Source organism: Falco rusticolus, chromosome 9 (genome assembly GCF_015220075.1).
Source record: "Falco rusticolus isolate bFalRus1 chromosome 9, bFalRus1.pri, whole genome shotgun sequence".
Lineage (NCBI taxonomy): Eukaryota > Metazoa > Chordata > Aves > Falconiformes > Falconidae > Falco > Falco rusticolus.
The window spans coordinates 7,104,993-7,130,304 of NC_051195.1; the positions used below are offsets into that span (position 1 = coordinate 7,104,993).

Consider the following 25,312-nt stretch of genomic DNA (forward strand, 5'->3'; position numbering starts at 1 on the left):
GTCTTTGTCAGCTGGTAAAGACTAAGAGAACTCTTCCCTGCTCTTAGTGGCTAGGTTGTCCCTCTCAGCCACTGAGGCAGTATATAGCTTTACCTGATACATTGAATGAGGCAAAATTCCAGTGTGGAGGGTGTTGACTTGACCTTTTCATAGATGCAGAAAAGGTAAACAAGGCTTAATTGTGATCCTCCTCCACGATATATTTTAAGAATGTCAAATACTGCTGAGGTGGCAAAACTCTCATTGTGTCAAAACACAGTAACTGATAATTTGTATCAAATAAAGTAAATTCCGTACGTTTAGGCAGAACAGTAGATGGAGTGTCCCCACTTGTGTATTTGGACTACTTCTGTCAACAAATGCAATTATTGGCAACTGTACTGGAACACAGTAATGTATTAAGGTGACTAAAGCTGCAAAAGGAAGAATCATTCGGTACTGGTAAATATAAACGGTGGATTCTGGAAGCACAGCAGCAGCTTTCTCCTAGTTAGGCAGCTCACAGTGAGGTTATTACTTTCTTAAAGGCTTCACCTGTGTCTCTTGCTTTTTTAATCAAAACTAAAATCTCATTGGAACTGGTTCTAATCTGTGATGAGTTAACAGGCTATCAGGGCTGCACAAGTTCAGTGTTGAACTCCCTCTTGGCAATGTAAAGGACATCCTTTTTTTTTTCTTGTTTATTGTTCTGTTAGTTTTTCCAAGTGCAGGAAAACAGTCACAATAAATTATTTTCTCAGTCCTTTTTTATTTTTTGTGTGGACTAGTAAATTGACTTGGATACTGTATGTCTAGGACCTTTTTAAAATTCAGGCAGTTGAAGCATTTAGGAAAAACAAGTTAAAACTGAAACTGTTAAAATGTCATGTGTATGTATCTCCTTGAATTGTTGTGCATTATAGCTGCTTAGGCATCTGACCTTCTCCAAGGGTCTTGCTTTGTGTCTGGTTTGCATGGTCTGCTGCAAAGTCCATGGTGATGGCTGGGTAGTTGATCCTCCTCTGAAGGATCTCTGAACGCTGTGCTGCTCTGGGTCATTATTGTGAAAGAAGAAATGGAGATACCAGGAAACAACACAAAAAGGCAAACTCCTGCAAAATCCTTCAGGACTCTGGGACTAAACGTGATTAATTTGTGCTGCCACCATCTTGGTGTTTTTCCTGCAAAATTTCTTCAGGAATGCCTAGCTCTGCTCTTTTAAAAGTCATGTGCTTGTATTAGGATCAGGATTTTGTGGGTACTCAGCTAGAAGAGGGTTTCTTTAAGTTGTGTTTGCTTTCGTGCTGAAAAAAATTTTGTAGAGGGTAACATTTATTTGTTGATGTGTAACAAAGAATTCTGCTAAGGCTGGAACATTATAAGGAGATGGGTTTTAAATTTTGTTTCCCTTCTTTCTCATCTTGACAGCATTTGAAATTACTTTGTTTTTTCTTCCAAATAAGAAATGATCTTTGTGACTGTAATTAACTACACTTTTCCCCTCCACTCCTGTTTTGGGGGTTTCTTTTCCAGTAGCGCAACCCTGCCAGGAACAACACTAGATCGTGGTGCTGTTCTCCTCGTCATGAGATGGTAGGCTGTTTTTGGTGTTCCTCCTCTGCAGTGCCAACGCTTTGTCCAGTTCTCTGAGCTGCTTCAAGAAGCCCCGGTTTGGCAAGATGCATCGATGTCTTGATACTTGCTCAATGGCATCCACTACTGTCATGTTCTTGTAAATCATCAGGTAAGCCAAGACCAATGTGGCTGAGCGGCTGCGGCCCATAGCACAGTGAACCAGAACCTTGTCTGTGGAAACAAAGAGAAATGATGCAGAGATGATGCTGGGGAGTTTCTTTTTTTGACAGTGAGGGTTTCTGCAGTGCCCCAGCTCTGTTTGGCAGTCTGACTACCCATACCAGCATTTTTGTAACGCCCATCTTTTTACAGGTGTAAATCTTGTTGCAGTGGCTGAACGCTATCGACACTGGACATTACCCATTTAATCCTAAACCAGGTATCTTTGTACTGTTTGTGTACAAAGGCTGCAGAGAAGGCCTGGGGGCTGTAGCCTTGCATGAGGTAGTGTAGCAAGTTCCGCTGCAGCCTGATTGTATGTGCCTCACCAGCAGCACGTATGTAATTCTGTGTTTGGGCATAGCAATCAGAGCACAAGGGTGTGGGAGGTTGGGTCTGCTGTCGGACTGCCTTTCCGTGGGGAGAAATGGGATGCACAGAGGTGCCTTTCTCGGGTCTACTAGCCAGACAGAAAAACTAACAGAATGTGATTATTTTTTGTTCTGACAATAATGTCCTTCAAGATCTAGATTGCATCACTTGATGCCCAAATACTTGATTTGTAAATTAGAGCTAACAAGGGTTTTTAAGGCTCGGTGATATTTTTGAGGACAGAGGATAAGAAAGGCCACAGAAGTTAACAGGCATATAACAGGAAGGATAGAAAGAAACCAACTATTAAACTGTAGAAAAGCTTCTAGAGAAAACTGGCTTGTCACCCTTACCCTGTTGTGTTGAATGAAAGTAACATTTCAGCACCGCCTCCCTGCGTGTTTTATATGATCATCTCCTCGCAGTAGTGGCCTGCCTCGTATGCTGTGAACGCAGAGTCTTTGCTAATAGTTTTCATCTGTGAATAAATGTGCCTCAAGATTTAGCTTTGTGACATCGCTTGGTTTAACTTTGGACTTTCATAGGCAGAAAGTCCTTGGCTTCAGGTACTAGCAAGGACGTAAGCCAAAGTGGAACCTTCCCCATTTGCTGTGTCGGGGGGAGGTGGAGGAAGAGAACAGTAAGTGGGTTCAGGTCTGATTGACAGGTTTTGAAACACTTCAGAAGATTTCCAAAAATGATTCGGAGCCCTTGGGGGGGTCTCACAAAGGGTTGAACTGCTGAAGGAAGTAGATTTGGAGCACTCTCTCTAACACCCTGCTAAGCTGAATTGCCACAGGAAAAAAAAAAAATCCTATCAGGGCCAATAATAGTTTATCTCTGTCAGCTATGCCTAGTGAGAAGTGTTGGGTGCAAAGCTATGGCTCCTGCCGATTAACTCCTTTGCTTCCAGGCACAAGAGGATGTCTTGGCACAAGCAGCATTGCTGTGTAATGGATGCATCAAGAATTGCCAACAGTAGAGGATTAATGGCTACAGTCTGCATCCTAATCCCAGCAGATAGTCTTAGAGGCATCTTGGCAAAATTCCAGTCTCTCTGATAACTAAAAGTGCTTCTTCCTCTCCTGGAAAATGATAATCCCTTCTATTATTACTGCAAATATTTGAAACGGATGGAAACTCTCATTTGTTCAGCCCTTCATGCTTCTCTTTAGAGCTTCCCACCTTGTAAATGGGTTGCTGTTGAGGTGATAAAATACATGATAGGACAAGGAAGGCTTTGCTTTGTGTGGGTGGCAAATGCAGGGGATCTAGGAGAAAATGTACACTTTCATTTTGTGTTAACAAAGGCGAGAAATGGCCATACAATTTGCTGAAATGCCCCCTGGTTGTAGTAAAACGACGTCTGTCCTTTCCTGGGTGTGAATAGTCAAGATGTGAGTGACTGTTAGAGCAAAACACAGGTACTATTCTGCAGAGCCACGTCCCCTCTGTACTATTTTGTAGTCTCTTCAGTTCTGACCTGAGGACCAGTCTGAACCTTTCCCCAAGAGGGAGTCTGCTCTTTGATCCTGACTGCTTACATCCTTCAAGCTGTGGCTGAATAAAAAATACCGGTGCACAGAGCCAGAGGTCTGCTCAGTGGTGACAGGTCCCTAAACTGTTCTGGTCATTCAGCTTGGGTTTGTGTTTCTTGCAAATCTGTCTAGATTCAGCAGTCCCCTTTCCAGAGTCACACGGAGTGATGAATGTGTCTTTGGTCAAATGCCTAGAGTCTTTGTCCCACGTGTTTCTTCCCACATTGCCTTTTTTATCTCCATCTTCAGTGTATTTTTTCCCATTATATGTTCACAGGAAAGCAAAATGCTATTCCCCTCTATTTTACGTTCCGAGGAACTAAGACACCAAGGGAATGATTACTAAAGCCACAGCATAATAGGGAGCTTAAAAACCTCTTAAAATACTGTCTTCCTTCAGGTGAATCAAGCCTCACTGACTTAAAATTTAAGCTGTCCTATGGTCTGAATTGCATGTTTTGGGTGATAGCATGCATAATTGTGAACAGTTTGAGTTTGCCTCTAAAACTTATAACTGAGCTGCTTTCACTGTTCTGAAGTCCATCTGTCCATGCTTAAACTCTGCAAATCCTGCTCTGATCAGGGAGTTTCTTGGCTATCACAAAGGTGGTTTCAGTGGTTGTCAGAATTACCCTGTTAGGACTTACTTTGACAGCATCCAAATTGCCAAGCTTTCTGGCCTGTAGCAGAAAGAGGCTTCTTCATGGGCATGACAACTTGTTTCCATAACATTGACTGCTGAGCATCTTCCCAGCAGAGAGCTTTGGGTGAAGACATCAATCTATTCAGTGATCTGATCACTTGGGTGGCTGAAGGTCACACCCCAGGCGGTGTCATACAGCCCAATTAAATTCAATAATACATACGTTCTGTTTACAAAAGTAGAAAGTTTTTTTTTCTTTTTCCCCTTTTCCCTCACTTTGCATTGGCTGGGTTCTAATGCAAAGTAGCAAATGACTGTAATTGTGTTACTCATCCGAAGCATTTAGCATTCTATACCGAAGTGCCCTGTTATTACCACTGGAGGTAACTACTCTGTCACTCGCTATCAAATGCTGTGCGGGAATCTGGATGCTCTTTGTCAGGAAAATGCCAGAACAGGCCTTCCATTAGGCACTTAAACACAGAGCACCTTTCTACACTAGCTGTGTATTCATAAATACTGCATTTATATCTTTGGAGGAAAGCACTAGTTACTTGTTCCTAGTCTTCTGTGAGTGTAAGAGACTTCAGTCTGCTCTTCAGCTTCTGGAGTCATCCTGTGGTTCTACAAATGCATAGTGGAAAGCCGTTGTCATGCATTCAGCCTCCATCTTTTCAGGGGCCATTCAGCTGTGCCTTTATGCATATCTTTGGCTGGGATCGGAGATGTACATTTAGTGTTATTTTGCTCCATGAGAAAGTTAAGAGCTTGCTCTTTTTCTTCATGGGCATTATAGAACATTCTTTTGTTTTATTGATCTCCACCAGAAAAGATCCTATCTATTTTGTGTAGAAACTGTGTGAACGTGGCAGGCAGCACGCAGCTACTGAAATGATTGCAGTTGGTAGTATCTACATAAATGCAGATTTTTTTTGTTTTGTAGAAGTTCATCCAGTGGCTCTTTGTGCTCTTGTGTTTGAGTGCTGGACTGGTGCTTGATACAGTCTCAGAACTTCCTGGACTTTGATGTGATTTTGGAATGAAAAGGTGAATACCCCCACCCCTGTCTCCTCTTTCCCTGCCCCAGTATTTATTGGGATGCAAGGTGTTTTCCTTGCCTGTGCTGCTTCCCTTGTGCTTGGTTCTTTACCTCAGTACAGCAAAGGTCTTGCAGGAACGGGCGGGTGGTAGGAGTGAGGAAGTCTGCATTTCTTACTTCAGCTCCTGCAGTCTGGCTGTGGCCCCTGGCCCCCAGCCGTGGCTAGACAGGGTGCGTGTTAGCTATCCGCTCCTGCCCAAAGGCAGTGCTTCAGACAGACTTTTTTGAAATGCCACGTTCCTTTCTTCCAAGCACGTGAGCTCCTCAAGCAGTTTCGCCTGCTATTAGGACTTTGATTTTTAAAACCAAACTGCTTTCAAGACTTTTTCCTGAACGAGGGAAGGGACTGTCGCTGTAGACTGTTCTTGCTGAAAGGATAAAGTTATAAAGATCTGGCTGGCTACTGGGGGCAAGCCAGGCAGTAGCTGGCTACAGCTGAGCTAAACAGCCAGGAACAGAAGCTGACATGAGGCTGGAAACTCTATATGTGACCCTCTGATATTAAGGTCTTTATAGGTCAGCAGGAAAGTTAAGTTTCTCTGCTGGTTTCCAGTAAAAGTTTCTCTGCTGGTTTCCAGTAAAATACCCTGTAGAGATTTCTTTTGTTGTTGTTAAAAAAAAAAAAAAACAAAACAAAACAAAAAAACCAACAACAACAAAAAACAAAACAACAAAAACAGAAAACAAAACGATAAAAAAACAGTTGTGTGGGGATGGAGTAGGAGTAGTACTGAAAGCCTGTGTGAGGCTTAGGCTTGTAGCACTTCACATCAGTGTAAAGCTTTCTGATGGAACGCTGCTGGAGGTCAGCAAATAATGAATTGTAGTAATCAAGCTGAGAAATTACAAAGGCTTTAATGAAATGTTTCTAGACCTCAGCTCTAAGTTGTGTGGGTCCGCTGCTGCTTGGAAGATGGCACAGAGAGAAATTTTACAGCTTGGGGTAGATCTGATGGCCAGGTGGGAAGGTGGATTTTGTTCGTAGAGTGGATTGAGTGCTGCAGAGCACGAAGCTGTGGAGTTACAGGCTGGAATCTCTGCAGAGCACTCGGGTTCCACTCCCACCACTATGCAACCAATATTCATTAAACCTTTCTTAATGGGGACTAATTTGAGGAAAAGACAGCTAATTCGTGGAACTTCTGCAGTGTCCAGTTGTCTCTGTGTTTACAAAGGAGTCAAAACAACAAAAAAATCTCTATCTGATGAGAGACCTTAATGCAAGCTGCAATGTGGACTTCTGTCAGCGCTGGGTAAGGGGCTCTCGGACTGGTACTAGCTCTGCAGCGAGAATGGTCCTAGTTACATGACTACCTTCTCTTAAACTAGTTCCCTGTTACTAGTTTCATATTCTTTGTTAAATGGTATTGGACTTCTTTCATTCCCACCAGGCTGAATGCCATGGAACTAGCTTATAGTCAGGTAAATACTGTACTGTTTTTACCCATTTTCAGCACCCTCCTTACTTCTTTCATCCTGAAGTGCATTATCAATGAATTTAGAAGCTGAGTAAAAGAACTGGCTGAGCTTGAAAGTGGGGAGATCGTCCGCTTCCACTCCATAGTACTCCACAGTCATGTCGTGATAGTATTCTGGTCCTGTGTCCACGTTCCGCTGACCGTGGGCTGCGTTGAGGATGTGGGTGAAGCCCGCCTTCTCAAGGCTGTAGCGATCTAATGCAGTTTTCCTGTTAAAACAAGAGCTGTCATGTAAGTGAAGAAGCTTCTCACTCAGCAAGCCAGGAAAAAAAAAATCTCTGATTTGGTGTGTTCTAAATGTTAATGAAACTGATAATGCTTCAAAAATGCATCATTTACCATTGTGAAGATCTTAAGATACTGTCATTCAGAGTGAATGATCCTTCTGGAGTTCGTAACTATCTCTCCCAGGTCCTTAGAGCACCTTAAAAATTAATTTATTTTCCTGGTGCCTTTGTAAAGTAGGCATACTGGCTTCTATCCATCTTGTACAAGAAGAAACTTGAGATACAGAAAGAAATAGAATGAATTATTTAAAGTCATAAAAGCAAATAAGTGGCAGAACTTGAAATAGGACCCGTGAATGCTGCTTTCCCCTTCTGTCCCATCAATTGATATTGCAGAAGTAATAAAAGAGTCAGTGATATGTGAGTGCTAAGTTCATCTGGGATTCAAAAAGAAGCTTTTCATCCCTAAAAGAAGTTACTGAGGTTTTTTTCTCTATTTTTATTTTTAAAAATAAAAAAATATTAAAAAAATCGCCCTTCTGTGATCACAACTCCCTATCAGGTTTCCTTTTGCTGTCATGTTTGGTTAAAACAGAGATCTAAAGCAAAAAGAACTAGATATGGAAATAGGATATTAGCCTTCAGTGAAAGCTGAAAGTCATATATTTAGACAAATACTCTTAATTTATTCTTGTCCTCTGTTCCCTTGGACAAGAGAAGTCAGATAGGAGAGAAAAATCCTAGTTTTTTGTGTGCCAAATACACACTTAGCACTTGCTGATGGCTTGAAATGCCTCAAAAGCGCAGAGTTTGTGGACAGGCATGTAGAAACTTTTTGTTGTTCCATTACAGAAGGCTTTTAGTTTTGAGAAGTTTTGTTCTGGAAAAGCTGTCGGGTTTCATTAGTACCTAGCTGGTACCAAGCTTTTTGCAAAAAACTGTGCAGGCTTTATTCTGTTAATGTATTTGCACATAACTACTGCTTCCATAATTAGTGCATGATGTGCAACAGCTTTTTCCAGCCAAAAATACCTCTCTCCATGAATGTTTCCTGAACATTTCAATGTGTAAATGCAGCTGCTGTCACACAGGACAGCGTGGGCTACCTGTTGTGTTTCATAAATTCTAGTGGTTGACAGCTCAGAATAGCTTGAGGTTGGCTCCACCTTCCCAGCTGCTGCCGAAGTCAGAATCCCCCTTTGAGCGGTCAAGAACATAGTGATGCGAGAGTTTAGCTGGGTATGGGTGCCGAAGGTCCTGCTTATGCTCACTCATCTTTAAATTAAGCTCATGACAATTAGCTGTTCTGAGTAGGTATTCCTCCCTGCAGAAAATTCCTTCCTGAACAGGCATGATGTCTTGACCCTACTGGCATTTTTGCCATGAAATGATATCCCAAGTCTCCTATGTGGTGATTTGAAAAGTAAATAAAAACTCCCAGTTAGTGTGGTGATGTGTGCTGAAGGACAGAGAAGCGGCAGCATCTTGCTGGTGGTGCTGTGACTCGCCACCTTCACCGCGTGTTAAATAATGCTCGCTTCTTCCCGTTGTATTCCTGTGGCAGTGATTCACCTAGAAAAGCTTGGGTTCTTCTCCCTCCTTTTAGGAGATGTGTGCCTTAGGATTCTTTTCAGGTGCATAAACTCCACACACTTCACCAGCTCAGGCACTTCAGTTCTGGATTGTAAGGATGGCCAGTACTTAAAAGTACCTCAAAAGTACTTAAAAAATAAGTAATTAAAAGTACTTAGGAAAACCAGATTAAATGTCCTGGCCAAAGAGTAAAGGTGCAGTGAGTAATTACTTACTTTTGGTTTTGATGTGCTTAAGGTGAACTACAGATTCTGCTTTCAAATAGTCGTTATTTTCTTCTGCCTCCCGGATGCTGGGACAGAGGAAAGCATTTTCCATTTAACAGACTTGGCCCAAAGCACGTATCCAACAACCATGGAAGACTGACGGTTTCAGGTCAGAGATCTTGGGCTCAACTGGAACCCCTGTATGCTGAATAGCGAGTAGGACAGCAGTGTAGTTGGGGCTGGAGGAAAAATAAGGCTTTTGACAGGCTGTGGATACTACTAGTTGTCAGCTGTTGCAAGCACTGCTCAGGCTAATAAATAGCATTTGAATTAAATGATGAAGTTGTTCCAAGCAAGGGCCATGTCAAACAATAGGTCGCATGACAATCATTAACATCTGACACACATTCATCTGAAATCCAGGTTTCCTGTCGCCTTGATTAGGTTCTCAGGAGATTGCCTTTTGACACAGTGGGTGCAACTAATGCGTTTGTTTCTGATGGTCACGCTTACAGTCTTGTTCTATGTCTTTTGATCTTCTTTTATTTATTTTTTTTAAATATTCGGTGGCCCAAGCATTTTGATAGGTATTCCGAAAGAAGGGATAACTTTCACTAAGTTACTGCATAAGCAATCAGCTCAGTCTGGCCAAGCTCCTGGGACCTTCCCCCTTTACCTCCCAGTCTCGCCTGTAGCTTCGTGCTGTGAATTTCAGGCCCAGAATGGAATTAATAGTTCTCATTTTTATTTAATCAATTCAAGCCAAGACAGTTAGGTGTTCATTTTGCCTCACAGTTGGCATTAGCCATGTTTTTGCCCTTGGCCTGTTAGAGTGTAACTTTGCCCAGTGTAATGTTTTTCTTTGTAATATGGTTGCACATTTTCTACTGACGTTGCTAATCTGGAAAACTTACAGAAATGAATGCTCAGCGTTAAACACTCAAATCTGTTAAGATCGTGACATTTTCACTGGAATAGATACTCAGACTGTGCTGTGCGTAGGTGTTGTAGAAGCTGCTAGCTGAACCAAGACCTAAAACGTTTGCCCTGGCTAAGTGGAGCAGGGTCAGTGGAGGTCCTGTGGGTGTGTGGCTTGTGCATCTGCAGGCTGAGCTATTGCACGTCATCTGTAACGAGGATGTCAAGTACCTTCCTTCCAGCAGGTACCTGGACAGTATTATTTATGGAAGGTTTTTCCCAGGGTTTCTAGTACATAATGTTGTGCAGACATCGGAGGAAGCAGTTACTGTGCAATACAAAATGGATTCACTGGATTGCAAGAGGTGCCTGCCTTTAGCATCTGCATCTTCTGAATAAAACTGAAATGACACTCGAGCAAAAGTGCTTGGTTTCAGACTTGGTATGGAGGTTAGAAAGCAGGCATGCTCTTTCTCCGTTCTCTCCATTCCCCCTAGTCTTGCACTTGCTAACTGTGTTTTCACAAAAAATCTCTACTGTTCTTTCAAAAATTGCCCTTCCCCCGACCCCCACCCACACCTCCCTTATAAAATCTTTCCCCAAAAGCTAGGCAGACAGCCCAGCTGGACCAGTACTTGTCATACTTGGGCTTTTCTTTTTCGCTCCCATCAGCCACCTTTTTACCTCGTACTTTGATCAAATACTGGTTGGCTTGGACTGGCTTTAGCCATCAGTGAACTCTGGCTTTGTGTGAAGGACTGCCTTGCTTTCTGACCTCAGTTGAATCGCTAGTGTAGATGCCATAGCAGAAGCATCCCTCATTATCTGTTTACTTTAATCAGAGTCTTAATTTTTGGGGGTTTCAGCATGCATGGATACTCCTGGTCATGTCCCAAGGCGAGGGGAATGCTTTTGGTCTTCCTTGCAGTTTTTACTGTGCCTGAGGTATCAGTATTTCAGATGAAAGGAAGGAATAAATCAAGCATAAATATCTCTAAACATCCAATTTGTTGAGGTGACTAATAGCATAGGATCATTCAGGGGTATATGAATCATCTACCTTACTGGAGGATTTATAACTCTTATTTCTAGTTCACTTTCAGCTAGAAATGGCACAGATTTTTTTTTCCCTTGCAATTGGCTCACTACAGAGTTTAATAGTCAAGCTCTAACAGTATTCCTCTCTTCCCTCTTTTTGGCTGCTGCTGTTTCCCAATACATTGCAATTAATATTTTCATTTTTGTGATTATGGTTGAATTTTAAGTAGCCATTGTGAAGAAGAGTTGGCTACAAATGCCAGTGTAGGTGAAGCCATAAACATTTGACGACTCACACAAAACAAAAACAATTGCAAATCTCCACCATCTGTGCTATTAGCATTTGATTTCCCTTTACACGGTGCAACTGTGGTCTCCAGTCTGTGCCTGGAATGTGTTCCTGTGCAGAGAAGGTGAAGTGTGGCACTGGGAGGTGGCAGTGAAAATTTCAGTGTAATTCAGTTTAGTAGGAGATGAACTGGGCAGATTGGTCCCGTGTAAAACTATCAGCTCTTCAGTTCGGAGCACATAAACATATGCTAAAAGTTAAGCATACCCAGAAGTCCTCCTCTCTACAGCAGAACATGTTAAGCAAAAGCTCGGTGCTTTGCTGAATCAGACCCTGCATTTACTGTAGGACAGATGGACTCATAAACATGTTTTTAAAGTTCTGAGGCAAGGGGGAGTACTTTGATATGGGAATGCCACCGAAATGGTGAAAATTGGAGATAAAAATCTCTTCACGCAGGGATATATCGATAATAACAGACTACCACCAAGAGGGAGAACGGACCCAAACAAAAATGTCATCTGTTTTCAGTCGGTTCCCAAAAGGCTATTTACATCTCGGGTTGTGCAAGGGCAAGTTAAGGGCTGGTCCAAGGCTTTAACTGTGCCTGTCAGTTTTAAAGCTAAGATTCATAGGATTAAAAGCAGGTGCTGCAGCAAACTCTGCCTTCTTCTGGAAGCAACAATGTAAGTAGCTGTAACACGAAAGAAAATCCTTCCTTTCAAGTTGCTGTCTGTGGCGTACCAAATCCCTTCTCTCTCATTTCAAATATACTGTTGTAGCAAGCATTAGTCCCAGCTGCTTTCATCGGGAAGTTGCCCAAACCGATGGAGCTGAAGCGCAGGAAAAGCAGCTTGTAGGCACTGCAGCCTGCGCCTCCACGTCAGGCATTAAGTGTACTAAGAACAGCTAACAAAGGGAAGAGAAGGTGGCTCACAATGAAAAGCCAAGTGCATCTGAAGGAAGGGAAGTAATCCACCAAAATGCCTTGGGAGGCTGCGGGCAGAGCAGCTTCCTCCATGGGTAAGTCAGCGCCTTACAGCTGGTACCGGTTAACCAGACAACTGGTATGCTTGTAAACTCCCTGGCAGAGCCACGTCTCTGAAGCTTCATGCAAAGGTTGAGCGATGCAAACATGTTTCAGTATGGACTGTTAAAGCCACAGATTGACATGACCCACATAGACAAAACTCAGGGAAATCTGAGGCAACGTGTAACTAGAAGAATAGTCTCTCTCAAACTTTTCCATTTTCTTAAACGCTGAAGGAAGGATCGATGCAGGATGATAATTTACCAGATGGTCAGTGGCAGTAAGAAGCTTCCTTGAATATAGGCAATACTGACACTTTCTTAAGAAAATCTGGCAGTTCTCCCTTCTGAGGAGAGATGTTGCGAATTTCCAATAATACTGACCCAGTTTCCTTCAGCAACTCCAGCACTGAGGGAGTCTAGAGATAGTGTAGCATTGTATCCCCTTTTCCTTCTGAGGTGTTGCTCCATTTCTGTGGATGCCTCCTGTTCAGCATGAGTTACAAGAATTTTGAGGTACCATGGAAAAGACTGAATAGGATCTTGATCGTACACGGTAGAGAAAGATTTATGAGTCCATTTTCCTCTCACCCAGAACGGTGGATGTTGGTTTTGTAAGTGATACAACCTGGATGCAGGGAATGCCTCTCTGCTCTCTGTACGGTGAAGGCACCAAACGCCTGTGGTGTCATCGGTCAGTTCCTGCTCTTGGTTTTGGTCGCTCGCAGCGTTAGAAATCCTGTAGGCAGAGGTGGCATTGCGTGGGGAAGTGTTACTTGTCTTGGAAACCGTTGCTGCCATAAGAGGTTTGTGGTCCGGTGTTACAGATCCGATTTTCTGAATTGTTAAAACTGTTGTTACAATTGGCAGGTTCTCATACTAACGGAGTTGAAACCTTGTCCTCAAGAGTGTTGTTATAATCTGAATCCGCATACGCTCCTATTTCCGTATGAATAATACTGGTGTAGATCCTAGGAGTTCATAATACTAAAGAGTGGGAGGTAACTATTTTCTACCCTGAGTGAGTCCCATCTGTTTTCTTCTACATTAGTATAAATTGTCGTTCTACTTAGCTACCTGGAAAAAGCCATACAGTCTTGTTTCTTTCTGGAGCAAGGGAAAAGTAGAGAATGAGGTTTAGTTTGGCATGTATTTAAGGTTTAGTTACATATTTTAATTATCATACACCTCCAGTGTGTAGGCTTGAGTTACTCTTGTGTCTTGTTGAACTTCACCTGTGCTAGTTCTCAAGACCGTAAGCCCTGGGGCTCAGCTGGGGCAAGCACAGACCTTGAAGTGCATGCTCAGTTCAGCTGCATATCCAGAAAATTACATTTTGTATTTAACCTGTAAGGTATTAAGCTCTAGAGGACTTGGTTTTCTCTGGGAGTAGTTTGAGAACACAGAAAGGTCTGAAGTTGTGACCAGGCCTTAAATCCTAATGACAGCTAGAGGACGGTTAAGAGGAAAGCAAAATCTTGGGAGGCCTTTGTCTTCAGCTGAAATATTCTTTGAAATTTAGAAATGTGGAACCGTGAGCGGCATCTCAGGTAATAAGGCGATCACTGAAGAGCTGCAAACTACAAGCTGTGCAACTGGCCGAGGTTTTCCCTGTGGCTGCAGTGAACCAGGCAGGCTTGGGATTAGGCAGCAAAACTGCCCGTGCAAGTAACCTGGTGACCAGAGAGAGAAGGGAGCAAGGCAAAGCCGCTTTCTACCCCTTTAGAAGACATCTAGATGTGAGGAGGATACACGCAAGCACTAATCCTGCTAGCAGATGAATCAAAATCTTGGCAAAGCATGTTTTATTCCTATCACTGGGCTGTCTCCTACGAGTTCCAGTGTCTGGTCTTTAAAAGTCCTTGGAACTTGCTGGAGGAAAATTTCAATTGGAGCTGAACACAGCATGTTATATTTTGAGGCTTTGATTATTCTGGGCCTGACAGGCTCATGGAGATTTCATTGCCTCTGGGCAACATCTGCAGCAAAGCCTTGTAACAAAAGGATTGAGTGGCCTCACAGGGCTCCTTGATAGCCTGTATTGCATTAGAAGGAAGATGTGGTTACGTAGTCAGGGTAATTAATTAGCATTTCCATAAGCAGTCACAAGTCCTGTTAACCTTGTAAATGCAGGAGGCAGGAATGAAGCACAGATGTAAAGGCTCTGAAGATAAACTCTGCATGTGTGTGTTCGCTGATTTTTGTTGATGAGCTCCACTAAATTCTTTCAAGATCAACCTTAATTTAGCATGGCTAAGGATGCAAATGCACCCAACATCTGTTCACGTCTCCATGGCAGCTCTTTGGCGACCAGTGCTACAGCAAGATCTTAAAATAAAACTACTAAAAAACCCTGCCACGCTGAAGGGGGAAGCTGCTGGTCAGAAGTAAGATGTGGAGCTGGCTGAGGGAGGATATAGAGGTCCCTGGACTTTGCCTGCCTCAAATCAGATTTCAGTTCTGGCGATGAAAGCTGCACCTTGCCTGTAGACCAGTTCTCATCTCAGATTTTCTGCTACTGGGTGTTGAGTTGGCCCTTACCCAGCTGACCATAGTTGTTCTCTTTCAGGGAGCCCCATTTTCTGGTGAAGTTTTACTTCTGTTCACCCGCCACCTGCTCCTTAACATCTTTTTGCTTCTTCATCGGCTTTCTTGTTCTCTTGTCCCAGTCATGTGGGGAACCCGTTTCCCTTGAAGCGCCATTGCTTTTCCCTCCTGATTTGCCGAGCAGTCCCCTGCAGAAACCCGCTGCCCAGCGTAAGTGGATGCAGCTGCAGGTACCTCTCCAGGAGCCTGCTTTTCTGTTCCTCCGGTTAGTTTGTGCTAGCGCGGGCATGTGTGTGCGTGCAGAGTTGCACCTCCGAGCACCGATTGCAGTTGCAAGGTGGAGCAAGCCACTGCTGCAGGGACCCATACAGGAGAGAGTTGGGGGCTGGTGGTCCTGGGCTTGGAGACTGGCTGCCTGAAGACCTGCTGTCTCCTCAGGTCCCTTTGCTTGAGGGCAGAGCTGCAACTTCATCACAGAGCTGCGAGGGAAATTCTCTCAAGGGCTTCATTCACATTAATTTTGCTGGTGATTCTGGACGGGGAAGGAGCAAATAAATGCCAGAAGAGGCTGTTCTTTACACAGAGTCTTGAGTTTGAAAATCTAACAAGAGGGGCAGGATAGGATGGGGAGAGGACAGCTCAACCCCCTTTTAATTTGTTCCTGAGTCATTTGGCCAGACTTTTCCCATGGCTTAATATTTTTTTTTTTTTTTTTTTTTTTTATTTCTGTCTCTTAAAGTAGGAGCCCCCGCTTGGTTAAAGCCCAGAAGTCTTATGTGTCTTTCTGTTGCCTCTGGCGCCACAGAAGTAATTGGTCGATGATATTAGGAGTCTTGTAACTTTCGAGGCTGTATATCTTTCCTTTTTTATAAGCTGGCAACAGATGAATTTTAGGACCTTTTAAAAAATTATGGAGAACTTTGGAGCCAGTGGGGCTCCTGCTTGTGCCTTACAGTGATGATGTAAAATAAATGTCATGTTAGCGCGGGGTGTAGAGGAAAATGGGAAGTGGACCAATAATGCCTAAGGGGTAAGAAAAGCTCTCTTGCTCTGCTCGGGGTTGGGGTTGGGGGATTTTCTGGTGGCCTGTCTCCCTGCTGCAGCACTCATCTCTGCTTGTCAGAATGGGCTGTGTCTAGTTCAGTCCTGTGCTCAGCGGTGCGAAGTCTGGTTTGTGGGTTTGGTTTGTTTCCAAATCACACTTGGTCTCATCAGCGAGACACGTCTGTGCTGCTTTGCCTTCCACAGGGTTCTGTTTGTTTTAATCTCTTGAGCGGTTTGGAGATGGGGAGTATTCCACGTACACAAGCAGAGGCTTGGGAATGCAGAAATACTGCTGCAGCTTGAGCTGTCCCTGCAGTCGCTTGATGAGAATTAAGTTTTAAGATTAAACAATCTAGGCTGCGGTCCGGCACGTCGAGGCCATGCCTTTCTGTCAGCGTAGCTGTGGAAGGACTTTCACTCCAAGATAAATGACAAGCTACTCCTTGAAATGAGCCATTTACAAATAGATCACGACTAGCTTCACCCTCTGCAGCTTACTCTGGTGCCACAACTGCTCCTGTTACTCAGTCTGTAGCAGCAGACCCCGCTGCACTCAAGAGTATCTTTATCACCAAAGTATCTTTATGTGTGTGCACCTCTATCTTTGCAGGCCACGCCAGGCTCTGATTGCTCTGTTGTACTCTGTCATCTGTCAGTAGCTCAACAAACCTCATCATCACTGCTAAATACTAACAAGTGGGTAGGAAGAAGAAAGAAACACCTTGCTGTGTTGGTGAGCTTACTTAGTACAGCTTAGTTATCTTCTGTGTAGAAAAGATACACTACGTACACTTACTCATCTGCTGTGTAGAGAGGTGCAATGTACACTTATCTGCTGTGTAGAGAGGTGTAATGTACACTTACTCATCTCCAATGTAGAGGTTGGGCCAGACTTCATTGACGTGAGTGTACTTTGGGCATCCTTTCCAGAAGAGTCGCTCCAATTCAAATGCACCTGGGGTACAGTAATCCTCCTCAGGATCTACTTTGATTGCTGTGTATGCATTTTTCTTCCCAGCGTTCAAATCTGCTGATGACATCTTGTCCATGGAGTAGTGCGCTCAGGATGTCCAAGGAACTGGAATGCAACCAAAAAAAGAATGTTAACCCGAGGAAGCACAAAGCAAGCGACTTCTTCTCCAGTTGTGGGACATGGGGAGCAGCACTGGCCAGGTGTGATGGGGCTCGGGAATGAGATGAGGTGAATGTACCTGCTCGGTGGGAGCCACAGACTTGCACCTGGATTTCTGCCTCCCCTGAACTAGGCGAGGAATATTTTGTTGGATGAGCTCACTAGCAACGGGAACAAAAGCCACAGGTTTGTGACCACTGCAGTTTGGTCTCCACTGGGAACTTAGTTTCCTGGAAAATCCACTGGTAAGGATTTGGTAGGTCTGGCAGCACAATCCAAGGGATCTAGAGTGGCTAGGGGAACTGAGTGGGGGAAATATAAGATGTTTCTTTATTGTTAATGGTGAATCTCCTAAAGGCTTCTCTTTTATGTGATGATTATTTTTTTCCTCAGCAACACATGGAAATTAAACGTGTCCATTCAGGTGAATGCTGGGGGTACCTGTTTTATATCTTAGCGCAGCCCTGCACACTGAGCCTCATGGGCTTTTTCCAGGAATGAGAGTTTGCCTTTTTTGCAGCACTACTGACTGATCGACTCCATATTTTTAGCCAGGAGGGGCTCAAGGACTTCCTTGGCTTGGGGTTTGGTTTTTTTGTTTTAACCTAGGTGCACACATACCAAGTGGGTAGGAAGAAGTACTGATGAACACAGAGAAGGGAGCAATGGAGTAATGTTATCATGTGGCTAAAATCAGAGTAACGTTAGCTCAGCCATGCTGTCAGAGCTGTGTTGCTTAGAACTGACAACCTTGACGTCCTCTGTGTTTTGAGCTCTCTGTTAGTATTGCACCCTTTGGTGTCAGCTTTACAGATCTCTCGAAGCTCCAGATTCTCTCCTGCTTGCTGTGATTTTTTTTCTCAGCTGCTGTCCTGATGGAGGCTTTGCCCTGGAGCGTTTGCCTCTCAGCTCTGAGGTCAACAGCTGCAGCCCAGTTAGGTGATCTCCCTCCTCCCACACTTCCCCAAGGCTGTGCCTTACCTAGGAGCTGGGCACTGGCCCCGGGAGCAGTGGGAGCTCAGAGCCTGGGCTTTTGGCAAAGCTGGTGAGGGAAGTTAAAGGCCAGAGACTAACCTGAGTCTCCACGCATCCCCAGTCCATGCCTTTATGAAGGCACTGCCTTAGGACGTGGCAGGTAACTCTGGGTTTGCAAGAATGTTCTTATCTCTTGGATAGGTGGGATTTTTGCATCTGTGTTTACCTTTCCTGATCCCCTGCAGGTGAAGTATCCCAGGGATGAGCCCCTTGAAATACATGTGATGGAGAAACCCTTGCAGCAGCAGCAGCAACCGTACCAGCCGCTGCAGGTGCAGTACAGCTGCAAGCGCGACGCTGTGCTCCTTCGCTCAGGTGTGGCACCGCGCTGTCCTGCCAGGGAGGCAGCTGGTGTCCCCACATGGGCAGTGCTGGGTGTGGTTAGCTCAAGGGTGTTTCGGATTATTTTTTTACTTTATTTTTTTGATTACTTGAAGAAAACTTTGCAGGGGGAGAGCTAAGGTACAGCACATCCATGTATTCTGAGTGCAGAAGAAACAAGGGAGTGGCTGACAAGCAATAAAGGTGTCGATGAGAGCTTTTCAGTCCAAGTTAAGAGCAGAAACTGCACACTACCAAATACTCATGTCACAGGTCCAGGTGCGGTGTTGGAGAAGGATTGTTCTGGGGGACATGGGTGTTACAGTGTCTCTTTCGTTTTTCTTTTGTGGATGTGCACGTTTCTGAAGGCCAGGCAGGTTGTGTTCTGCAAGTTGTAGGAAGTCAAACCACTTGTGCGGCTGATCTTTACGCTGCAGTAGACCTGTAGGAACTAGAATCTGGGGCTGGCCACGTGCCTGACCTCCTGTTTACCCTGTTGCCAGTTGTCGCTTGACGGCCTTCCCCTCTTGTCCTCTGAAACAAGTTTCCCTTTTTTCCATGGTGCCAGTCTTCTGCTGCAGGCTTTGTCGGCTCCATCTCCCTGCTGGGTCTGTCTTGTGTCTCCTGCTGGGGTCCCTGATGTCTCAGGTCAGTGGTTGCTCCCATCTCTTATCCCCCTTGAAGGGAGAAGTTGAACCTTGCAGCTCTGATAGAGACTTGTAACAAGAGGAGGTGGAGTTGGGCTTGATATGAAGTGTGCGAGTAGAGCCTGCCAAAAATCCACCTTTCTTGCAGGCAACACATCCTGTAGTGATTCCCACAATTTTTTTGTGTTGGCCACTGGTGACGTTTGTGTCCTTGTAATTACAAAAATCTGGCTAATGCCTTCATGCAGCTGTTGCAGAGCTCTCCCGAAAGCAGGATGACCATTTTTCACTGACATCCTGTGTACCCATGGGGTTTGTTTCTTCAGTTTGGGCTCTTTGTGCCTGTCATGTTCTGTTTCTCCGCAAAACTTGAGAAAGCAAAATGATTCCCGTTTTCCAGCTCCAAAGTTAGGCAAGATTGTGGAGTCGGTTTCTGTTTGGCATGCGTACACCTTTGTTCAAAAATTGGCTTGCTTTCACTGGCAAGAAGATCTATCTTTCAGCCAAGCTTCCTAAAATGTGATGATGATGTTTAGCTAAGTGGTCCTCTGCTGAGATTTGTAAAGGGCTCTGAGAATTCCAGCCTCTAGCCAATTTACCCTGGGCTCGGGCTTGCGTGCCTCTGAGTAGCACCAAGTCCCATCTCTGTGCCCCCTGCAGCCATTCCCTGGGAGAGCCTTGTTCCTTCCCGTGCCAGAATTATGCTAATTCCATATGCGGACTCAGCAGCGTAGATAATGTTAAAACCATCAGAGACAGAAATCTAACGCAGTCTGACTTCTGGAGCAAATAGGCTGTTATCTAGAACTCGGTAAGAACTGCTTTTTGTCCAGTAAGGAATGATCTTAACCAAGAAAGAGCCTGGTGCCTTGATGCTGAAGGATTGACTGCGCTTCTATTCATGGCTCCGTGAAATGGGAGGGGAGGAAATGAAGAAGAGAAAGCAATGCAGGGGGTTATCATGCTCGGTGGCCTCAGCGCGCTGATTTGTTACACTGCTGCTCCTGCGTGTAGACTGCAGGCATCAGAACAGGGCAGTTGCATCTGCACGTGATCGATTGTGGTGCGGTAACACCACCTCGGTGTGAAGCTTGGTTAGCACTCTGAAAGTTAGACCACTGCCGAGAAATACTCATTTCTGTCTGTCCTGGGAAGCCATGTGCTCCCTGAACTTTCAAGCGAGCTATGTTCTTTCATGCCTTGCCAATGTTATCTGCTGCAGGGATTTTTAAATTGAATTAGAGCACAGGGAAGCGTCAGTTGAAATTCCTCTAAAATAGGTATTTTGGATTTGACTCTAGACTAAGTAAGAAGTAATAGAGTTTAACTAGGAGGAGGGGAAGGGGGGAAAGGGGGCTGGTTTGCTACTTGAGCTCTGGAATTAATTGCCGTGAAGCATTTGGTTGGGGGAGAAGGACGGAAAGGCTCATGTCTTTCCGGAAACCAAAGATGTCTAACCTCATCTCTTACGGAGCGTTCAGAGCACACCAAATGGAGCTGAGGGAGGACTGTTTCCTAGGCCTGCCCTGCTCTCTTAGATTAAAAAATTAAAAGCGGATTGGATATTTTTTTTTCATTACTAGTTTTGGTGGTTGTTCTTAATGCTGTTGCGGCTGTAAGGCTGACCGCCTAGCAGAAGCGCAGGCAGGGAAAGCTGGGATCCCTTCTGCAGGCTCTGGGGAGGGCAGGGCATCCCTGGCAGGGCGCTCAGCCGCTGCACAGGCTGGTTGAGCAGGCTGCCAGCCCGCGCCGTGCTGCCTTGGGGCCGACTGCTCTGCCTCCCAGGCCAGTTTGCGCAGGCTGATGGAGGTGCCGCTGTGGCTTCCCTGCACCAGCCCGGCGGTCGCTCCGTGGTGGGAAAGCACCCTGGAGCAGGGACGGCCCTCGTGCCCTTCGCCCAAGGGACTCCACACCCTGCTTACCCCGGGGCAGCCCTGGGGCACGGGGCAGGGAGGAAGGGGGACCCAGCCAGCGGGAGCTGCCCTTGTCCCAGGGAGGTTCTCAGCGGGGAGGTCTGAGCACGGCTTCGGGGCGTCGTGTGGAGCAGAGCCCTGCGTTCGGGCCGCGAGTTCCCTCCCGGCGTGGCAGGGACATCATCCTGCTCTTCCCCTGTGCCCAGGCCCTGCTGGGGCCTGTGGGGTTCCCCCTGCCCGGCCTGGCGTCCTGCGGGCGCCGCTTCCCAGCCCAGCGGGCGCCTGTAACGCTCCGCTGCCCAGCCCACCCGTTACACTGTCGTGGGCTTCAGTGCATTATCAGAACAAGGATGATAAAAATTCAGTCATCTGCATTTTTATACCCTAATCTTTCTCTTCATAAATAAGACCAAAGTGCATGTTATCTAATGAATTTTATTTGTTAATCACTTGGTTGGCTGGAATATTTCTCCCCCTTGGGTTATATGTATATAAATGAAAATATTGTTAGTGATTTCACAAAATGGTAATTCAGAATAATGGAGAGTTAATCCTCTTTTCATTAGCGAGCCACTTCAGGACATAACACTGTGGCAAATTACACTGCATTTTAAGTCGTTCTCAAGTGCTGTGCACTAGAAAAAAAACATTAAACTATTTTTGCATTGATAGAAGTAATTGTGTGGCTAATTTGGATAAGCAGCATGCGTTAGGCACAGCAAAGGAATCTCTTCTTTATGTTCGCTATCCACTCTACAGCTGCCAAATGGAATTTCTTACAGACCTCTTCAGCTTTTTCATTTTATTTTTAACAAAACAGGGAGGGAGGAAAGAAAGTGCAGAGGGTAGGGGGGAAGGAAAATCTGCCAGCCTATCTGCTGTTTAATTCGGAGAGCGAACAGCAGTCCGTGGCTGCAGCGGCGATACAGCAGGGAAGGATTTCCTTTCTGCACCTTGTGCCGAGTCCCTTGAACTACTCAAATTAATCCAAAATTTCCAGGCAAGCCCTGGGAAGCCACAGAACATAGTGGCCCATTTTCAGATGTGTTCAGCTGGAGGGATGTGTCTTCCCCCACCCCAAAATTTGTAGGAGGTTAGTTAATGCTTTTGGAAACATCAGTCGTGAGCTCTACGGTTTGGTGATCCCACAGACGGGGGAAAACACTGAGACTCGCGTCTAGAGGCGAGTGTCAGAGCTTCAGCGGTGGTGCCATCTCTAATGCTGGTTTTCCAGTTGTAGTGGAAGCTTCCGAGTACTTTGAAAGCTCCAAGTCGTGATCTACACTAAAATACTATGTTTCTTAATATTTTGAGCTCAGTGTGCTGTGCAAGCCTTAGTGCTGTGTATAAAGATGCCAAAGTTTGGCAAGATTTATGCCTGGGAGTTAAGATCCAGTCAGCTGTAGAGGTTTAAAAAAAAAAAAAAAAAAAAAAAAGAAAAGAAAAAAGCAGACCCACACAGAGAAGGATTGCATTTGCCCTTGTCCTTTGCAAGGACCTATGTACCCTCTCCCCACCTTTTCTGCACCCTCCCTGGCCGGGGGTCCCTCCATCACCGCTGTTGTCCCAGGCGTGTTGGCTCTGGCTGCCAGTTTGTAGCTGTGTTTGTGTGCCTGAAGCTGCAGATCCCCAATCAGGTCAGAGCCCAACGGTGTTGGTACAAACATGCAACGAGACAGGCTAACCAAATAAAAGGTGGGAAGAAAAATGGAGACAGAAGACAATTTTCCTTGCTCCTTCCTTCAGAAGGAACAACTGTAATCCTGTTAGCTGTTCTGTCCTGCCTGACGGAGGGCACAGAGGGCTTGCTTGCCTTTCTGCCCGCTTCTGTCCATATTTATATAGTAGAATAGTTTAAATTCTTTACCACCCATGTTTTCTGCTCTTGGGAGTTCTCCCAGCCCATATGTCATCAATCACCTGTGCTAGTGGGGCTTTTGATGTTGGCTTTATTAAATTTAATTTGCTGTGCACAAGTGTACCAGCCTCGGGTTTGTACTCGGTTGTCTAAAAGCTCCTTCTCCCTGAAAATACCAAGCAATCCCAAATTTTTCTGGCTTAGCTGGGAATTGAAGGTTTGCAGCATCCAGCAAGCACCTAAATATACAACCTGTTTGTAAATGTGGAGGCAGATTTTAATCTTATTCCTGTTTTGATGCTTTCAGAGTTTGCTTCCTGCCTCTTCCCTCATGACAGCTCTGAAAAAGGAGCGGGGCTGTGATATCTGAAGGTTGGTTTCAGGGGATTTGGGTTGTGTTTTTTTCAAAGATGCAAAGGGAGGGAAAGAAAATAACCAAAGTGGACCATCTATCTGTGGGCTCTGGGCCTTTCCTGAGAAGTCTACAGAAATAATGATGTTTCCAGTAGACTTTATGCCCACACTAGTGCAGCAGGAGATAAACACGGTGCCCTTGAAATTAGTCAGTGGTTTGACCCGGTCTGGGGACTGAATTTATCTACTGCCGTGAACACTAGATTTGAAAGAACAAAAAAGTAGAATAAATTATGATTAAGAAATTATTTTTGTGCACGAAATGCATGTTACTGAGCAAAGAGTCCCATTCTCTGATGTATGGAGAGCTGACTTATTTGAATGTTTTTATTTATCAGGTAGAATTCAGCACCGCTGAAATCAAAGAACGTCTGCCTTCCAGGTGGTCCAAACCTGAGACCTGCCTGGCTTCCAGACAACTGCAAAAATAATGCTTTTATTTACTTCTTTCAGTTTAATAACTACCTTATCCAAAACCTTCGTGGAGAAACAGTGTCTGTAACGAGTGTCTGCAAGAGAGGGAAGCACCGGAGAGCAGGCAAGGATGGAGGGCACCAGTTCTCCTACACTTTCAAAAAAATGTGCAAAAGGCTTGAATCCAGCATAGTAGCCTGTCTGCAGGTAAGCGCTCTCCCGGTGCCCAGGGCAGACAAAAATCAGATCTCATGACTGAGGGTCTTCAGAAATAGTGAGGGATGATCTATTGAGCAAGTTCCTGAATCCTCTGGAAATGTTCTGTTCTTCCATTTCCAGCCAGCATGCCAGGTACATTCCTCCCTTCAGGGTGAAAAAGTACTCACCCGTTTTTGAGTATGACTAAGCAGAGGGTGGTTTTATAAACTGGAAAGTTCTCTTTGCAGAAGCCAGTGCCTGTGCTGTCTGGAGTGCAGTGTGTGCGCTTGCGGGGGGAGGCTAAACAGTGCTTTGGTTTCTAAGTTTTTAATGACTCAAAAGTACATCAGTTGAGCTGAGGGTTGGTTAGCTGCGGTAACAAAAGCTTGCTTTGTCAGATGATTTAACTAAATTAATTTTAAATGGTGCTCCCTGATACGCCATCCGCGTGACATTTGGCTCTGGCTTCAGACACTGGCAATAACCATGAAGAGCTCTGTGCTTTCCCGTGTAACTCGGGTTACTTGTTGCACCCCAGGGTGCTGCAGTGAGGGACAGTGCTGCAAAGGTTCCCTGCGTGGTAGGTTTGGGTGTTTCTTTTCCCCTAACACTAGATGAAAAAAATTTAGTACAGATACCTCTTAGGAGGGGGAGGGAGGAGTAAGTCTGAAAAAAACCTTTCTCTAAAGGAGCCCTAAAAAATTAACCAGTGTTGTACATCCAAAACTGGACCCCCCCGGGGTACCTGCAGTGTATTTAAGTGAAGAATAACACAACCCTGTGTTCCTTATTCCTGTCTTAGCGTCCACCGAAAACTGCCACTTACTCCAGTCCCTGTATTTCACCCTGCATTCTTACGCTGGAAGCGTTCAGGGACTGTAAAATAGTTCATCCAATGCATTCGTCTTTAAACAGTTTAAAACCAGAAGAATCATAGCATCTGTGCAATTATTTCCCAGACCCTCCTGCTGTGACTATTCAAAACTAACCAGCTATTTCAATGAATTTCTAAGCCACTGATGACTTTTTAAAAACTTATTTTTGCCCTCATTCTTTATTGTTGACTGAACTGGTTAATTTAAAACAGATTAAGCTGAGATTTCATTAAATATTATGAGAGTGCCCAAAGAAACTTAAAACACTGCATCATCTGAGAGAACTGCAATTCAACTGGGAAAGTTAGATTTGACTGGATGGTGGAGCAGTTACCAAAGAACAAGCAAAATATTCTGGGACGGATGTTACAGAAGCTTGAAAAACTGCTTTTCGTTTTTTCTATTTCTGTTCCTAACTTTCAAATGGAATTTATCTCTCAGGTGAATACAGTTATGGTACCCCATTTCCTGTTTTATAAAGTCACTTCTGTAACATGACCGATTTATTAAAGAAATTTAAAATTGAAATTTAAAAATTATACTTCCAAAACCCTTTTTGACTCTGCAGTATTTTCAGCTTTTTTTTTTTAACTCCTCTGCAACAAGTTTATGAAGTTATTAGTTACCTTAGAAAGTTTGCCAGCTCTCAGTCCTCTCCCTAGTTTAGCTTACTAAACTAGGTTATAAAAGCAAGAAAAAGGAGCACAGGTA

The 25,312-nt window shown here is 44.6% G+C and overlaps 1 protein-coding gene across 1 annotated transcript; it reads right to left on the reverse strand.

Moving 5' to 3' along the window:
• Positions 1–764: 764 nt before the first annotated feature.
• DUSP29 (dual specificity phosphatase 29) lies at positions 765–16,869 on the reverse strand. Its single transcript, XM_037398932.1, has 3 exons — positions 16,659–16,869; positions 6,892–7,112; positions 765–1,785 (listed from the first exon to the last, which is right to left on the reverse strand). Exons 1-3 carry the CDS (start codon positions 16,841–16,843, stop codon positions 1,538–1,540), a joined length of 654 nt encoding a protein of 217 aa, XP_037254829.1. The 5' UTR covers positions 16,844–16,869; the 3' UTR covers positions 765–1,537.
• Between the last annotated feature and the right edge of the window lie 8,443 nt (positions 16,870–25,312).

Bases quoted from the DNA above. Each gene is read 5' to 3' on its own strand.
- DUSP29 (XM_037398932.1), bottom strand. From the start codon at position 16,843: ATGGACAAGATGTCATCAGCAGATTTGAACGCTGGGAAGAAAAATGCA. The intron at 7,113-16,658 runs GTAAGTGTACAT...TTGTTTTAACAG, and splicing joins AACCTCTACATTGGAGATGA to GAAAACTGCATTAGATCGCT. The intron at 1,786-6,891 runs GTAAGGAGGGTG...TTGTTTCCACAG, and splicing joins TGCACTTCAGGATGAAAGAA to ACAAGGTTCTGGTTCACTGT.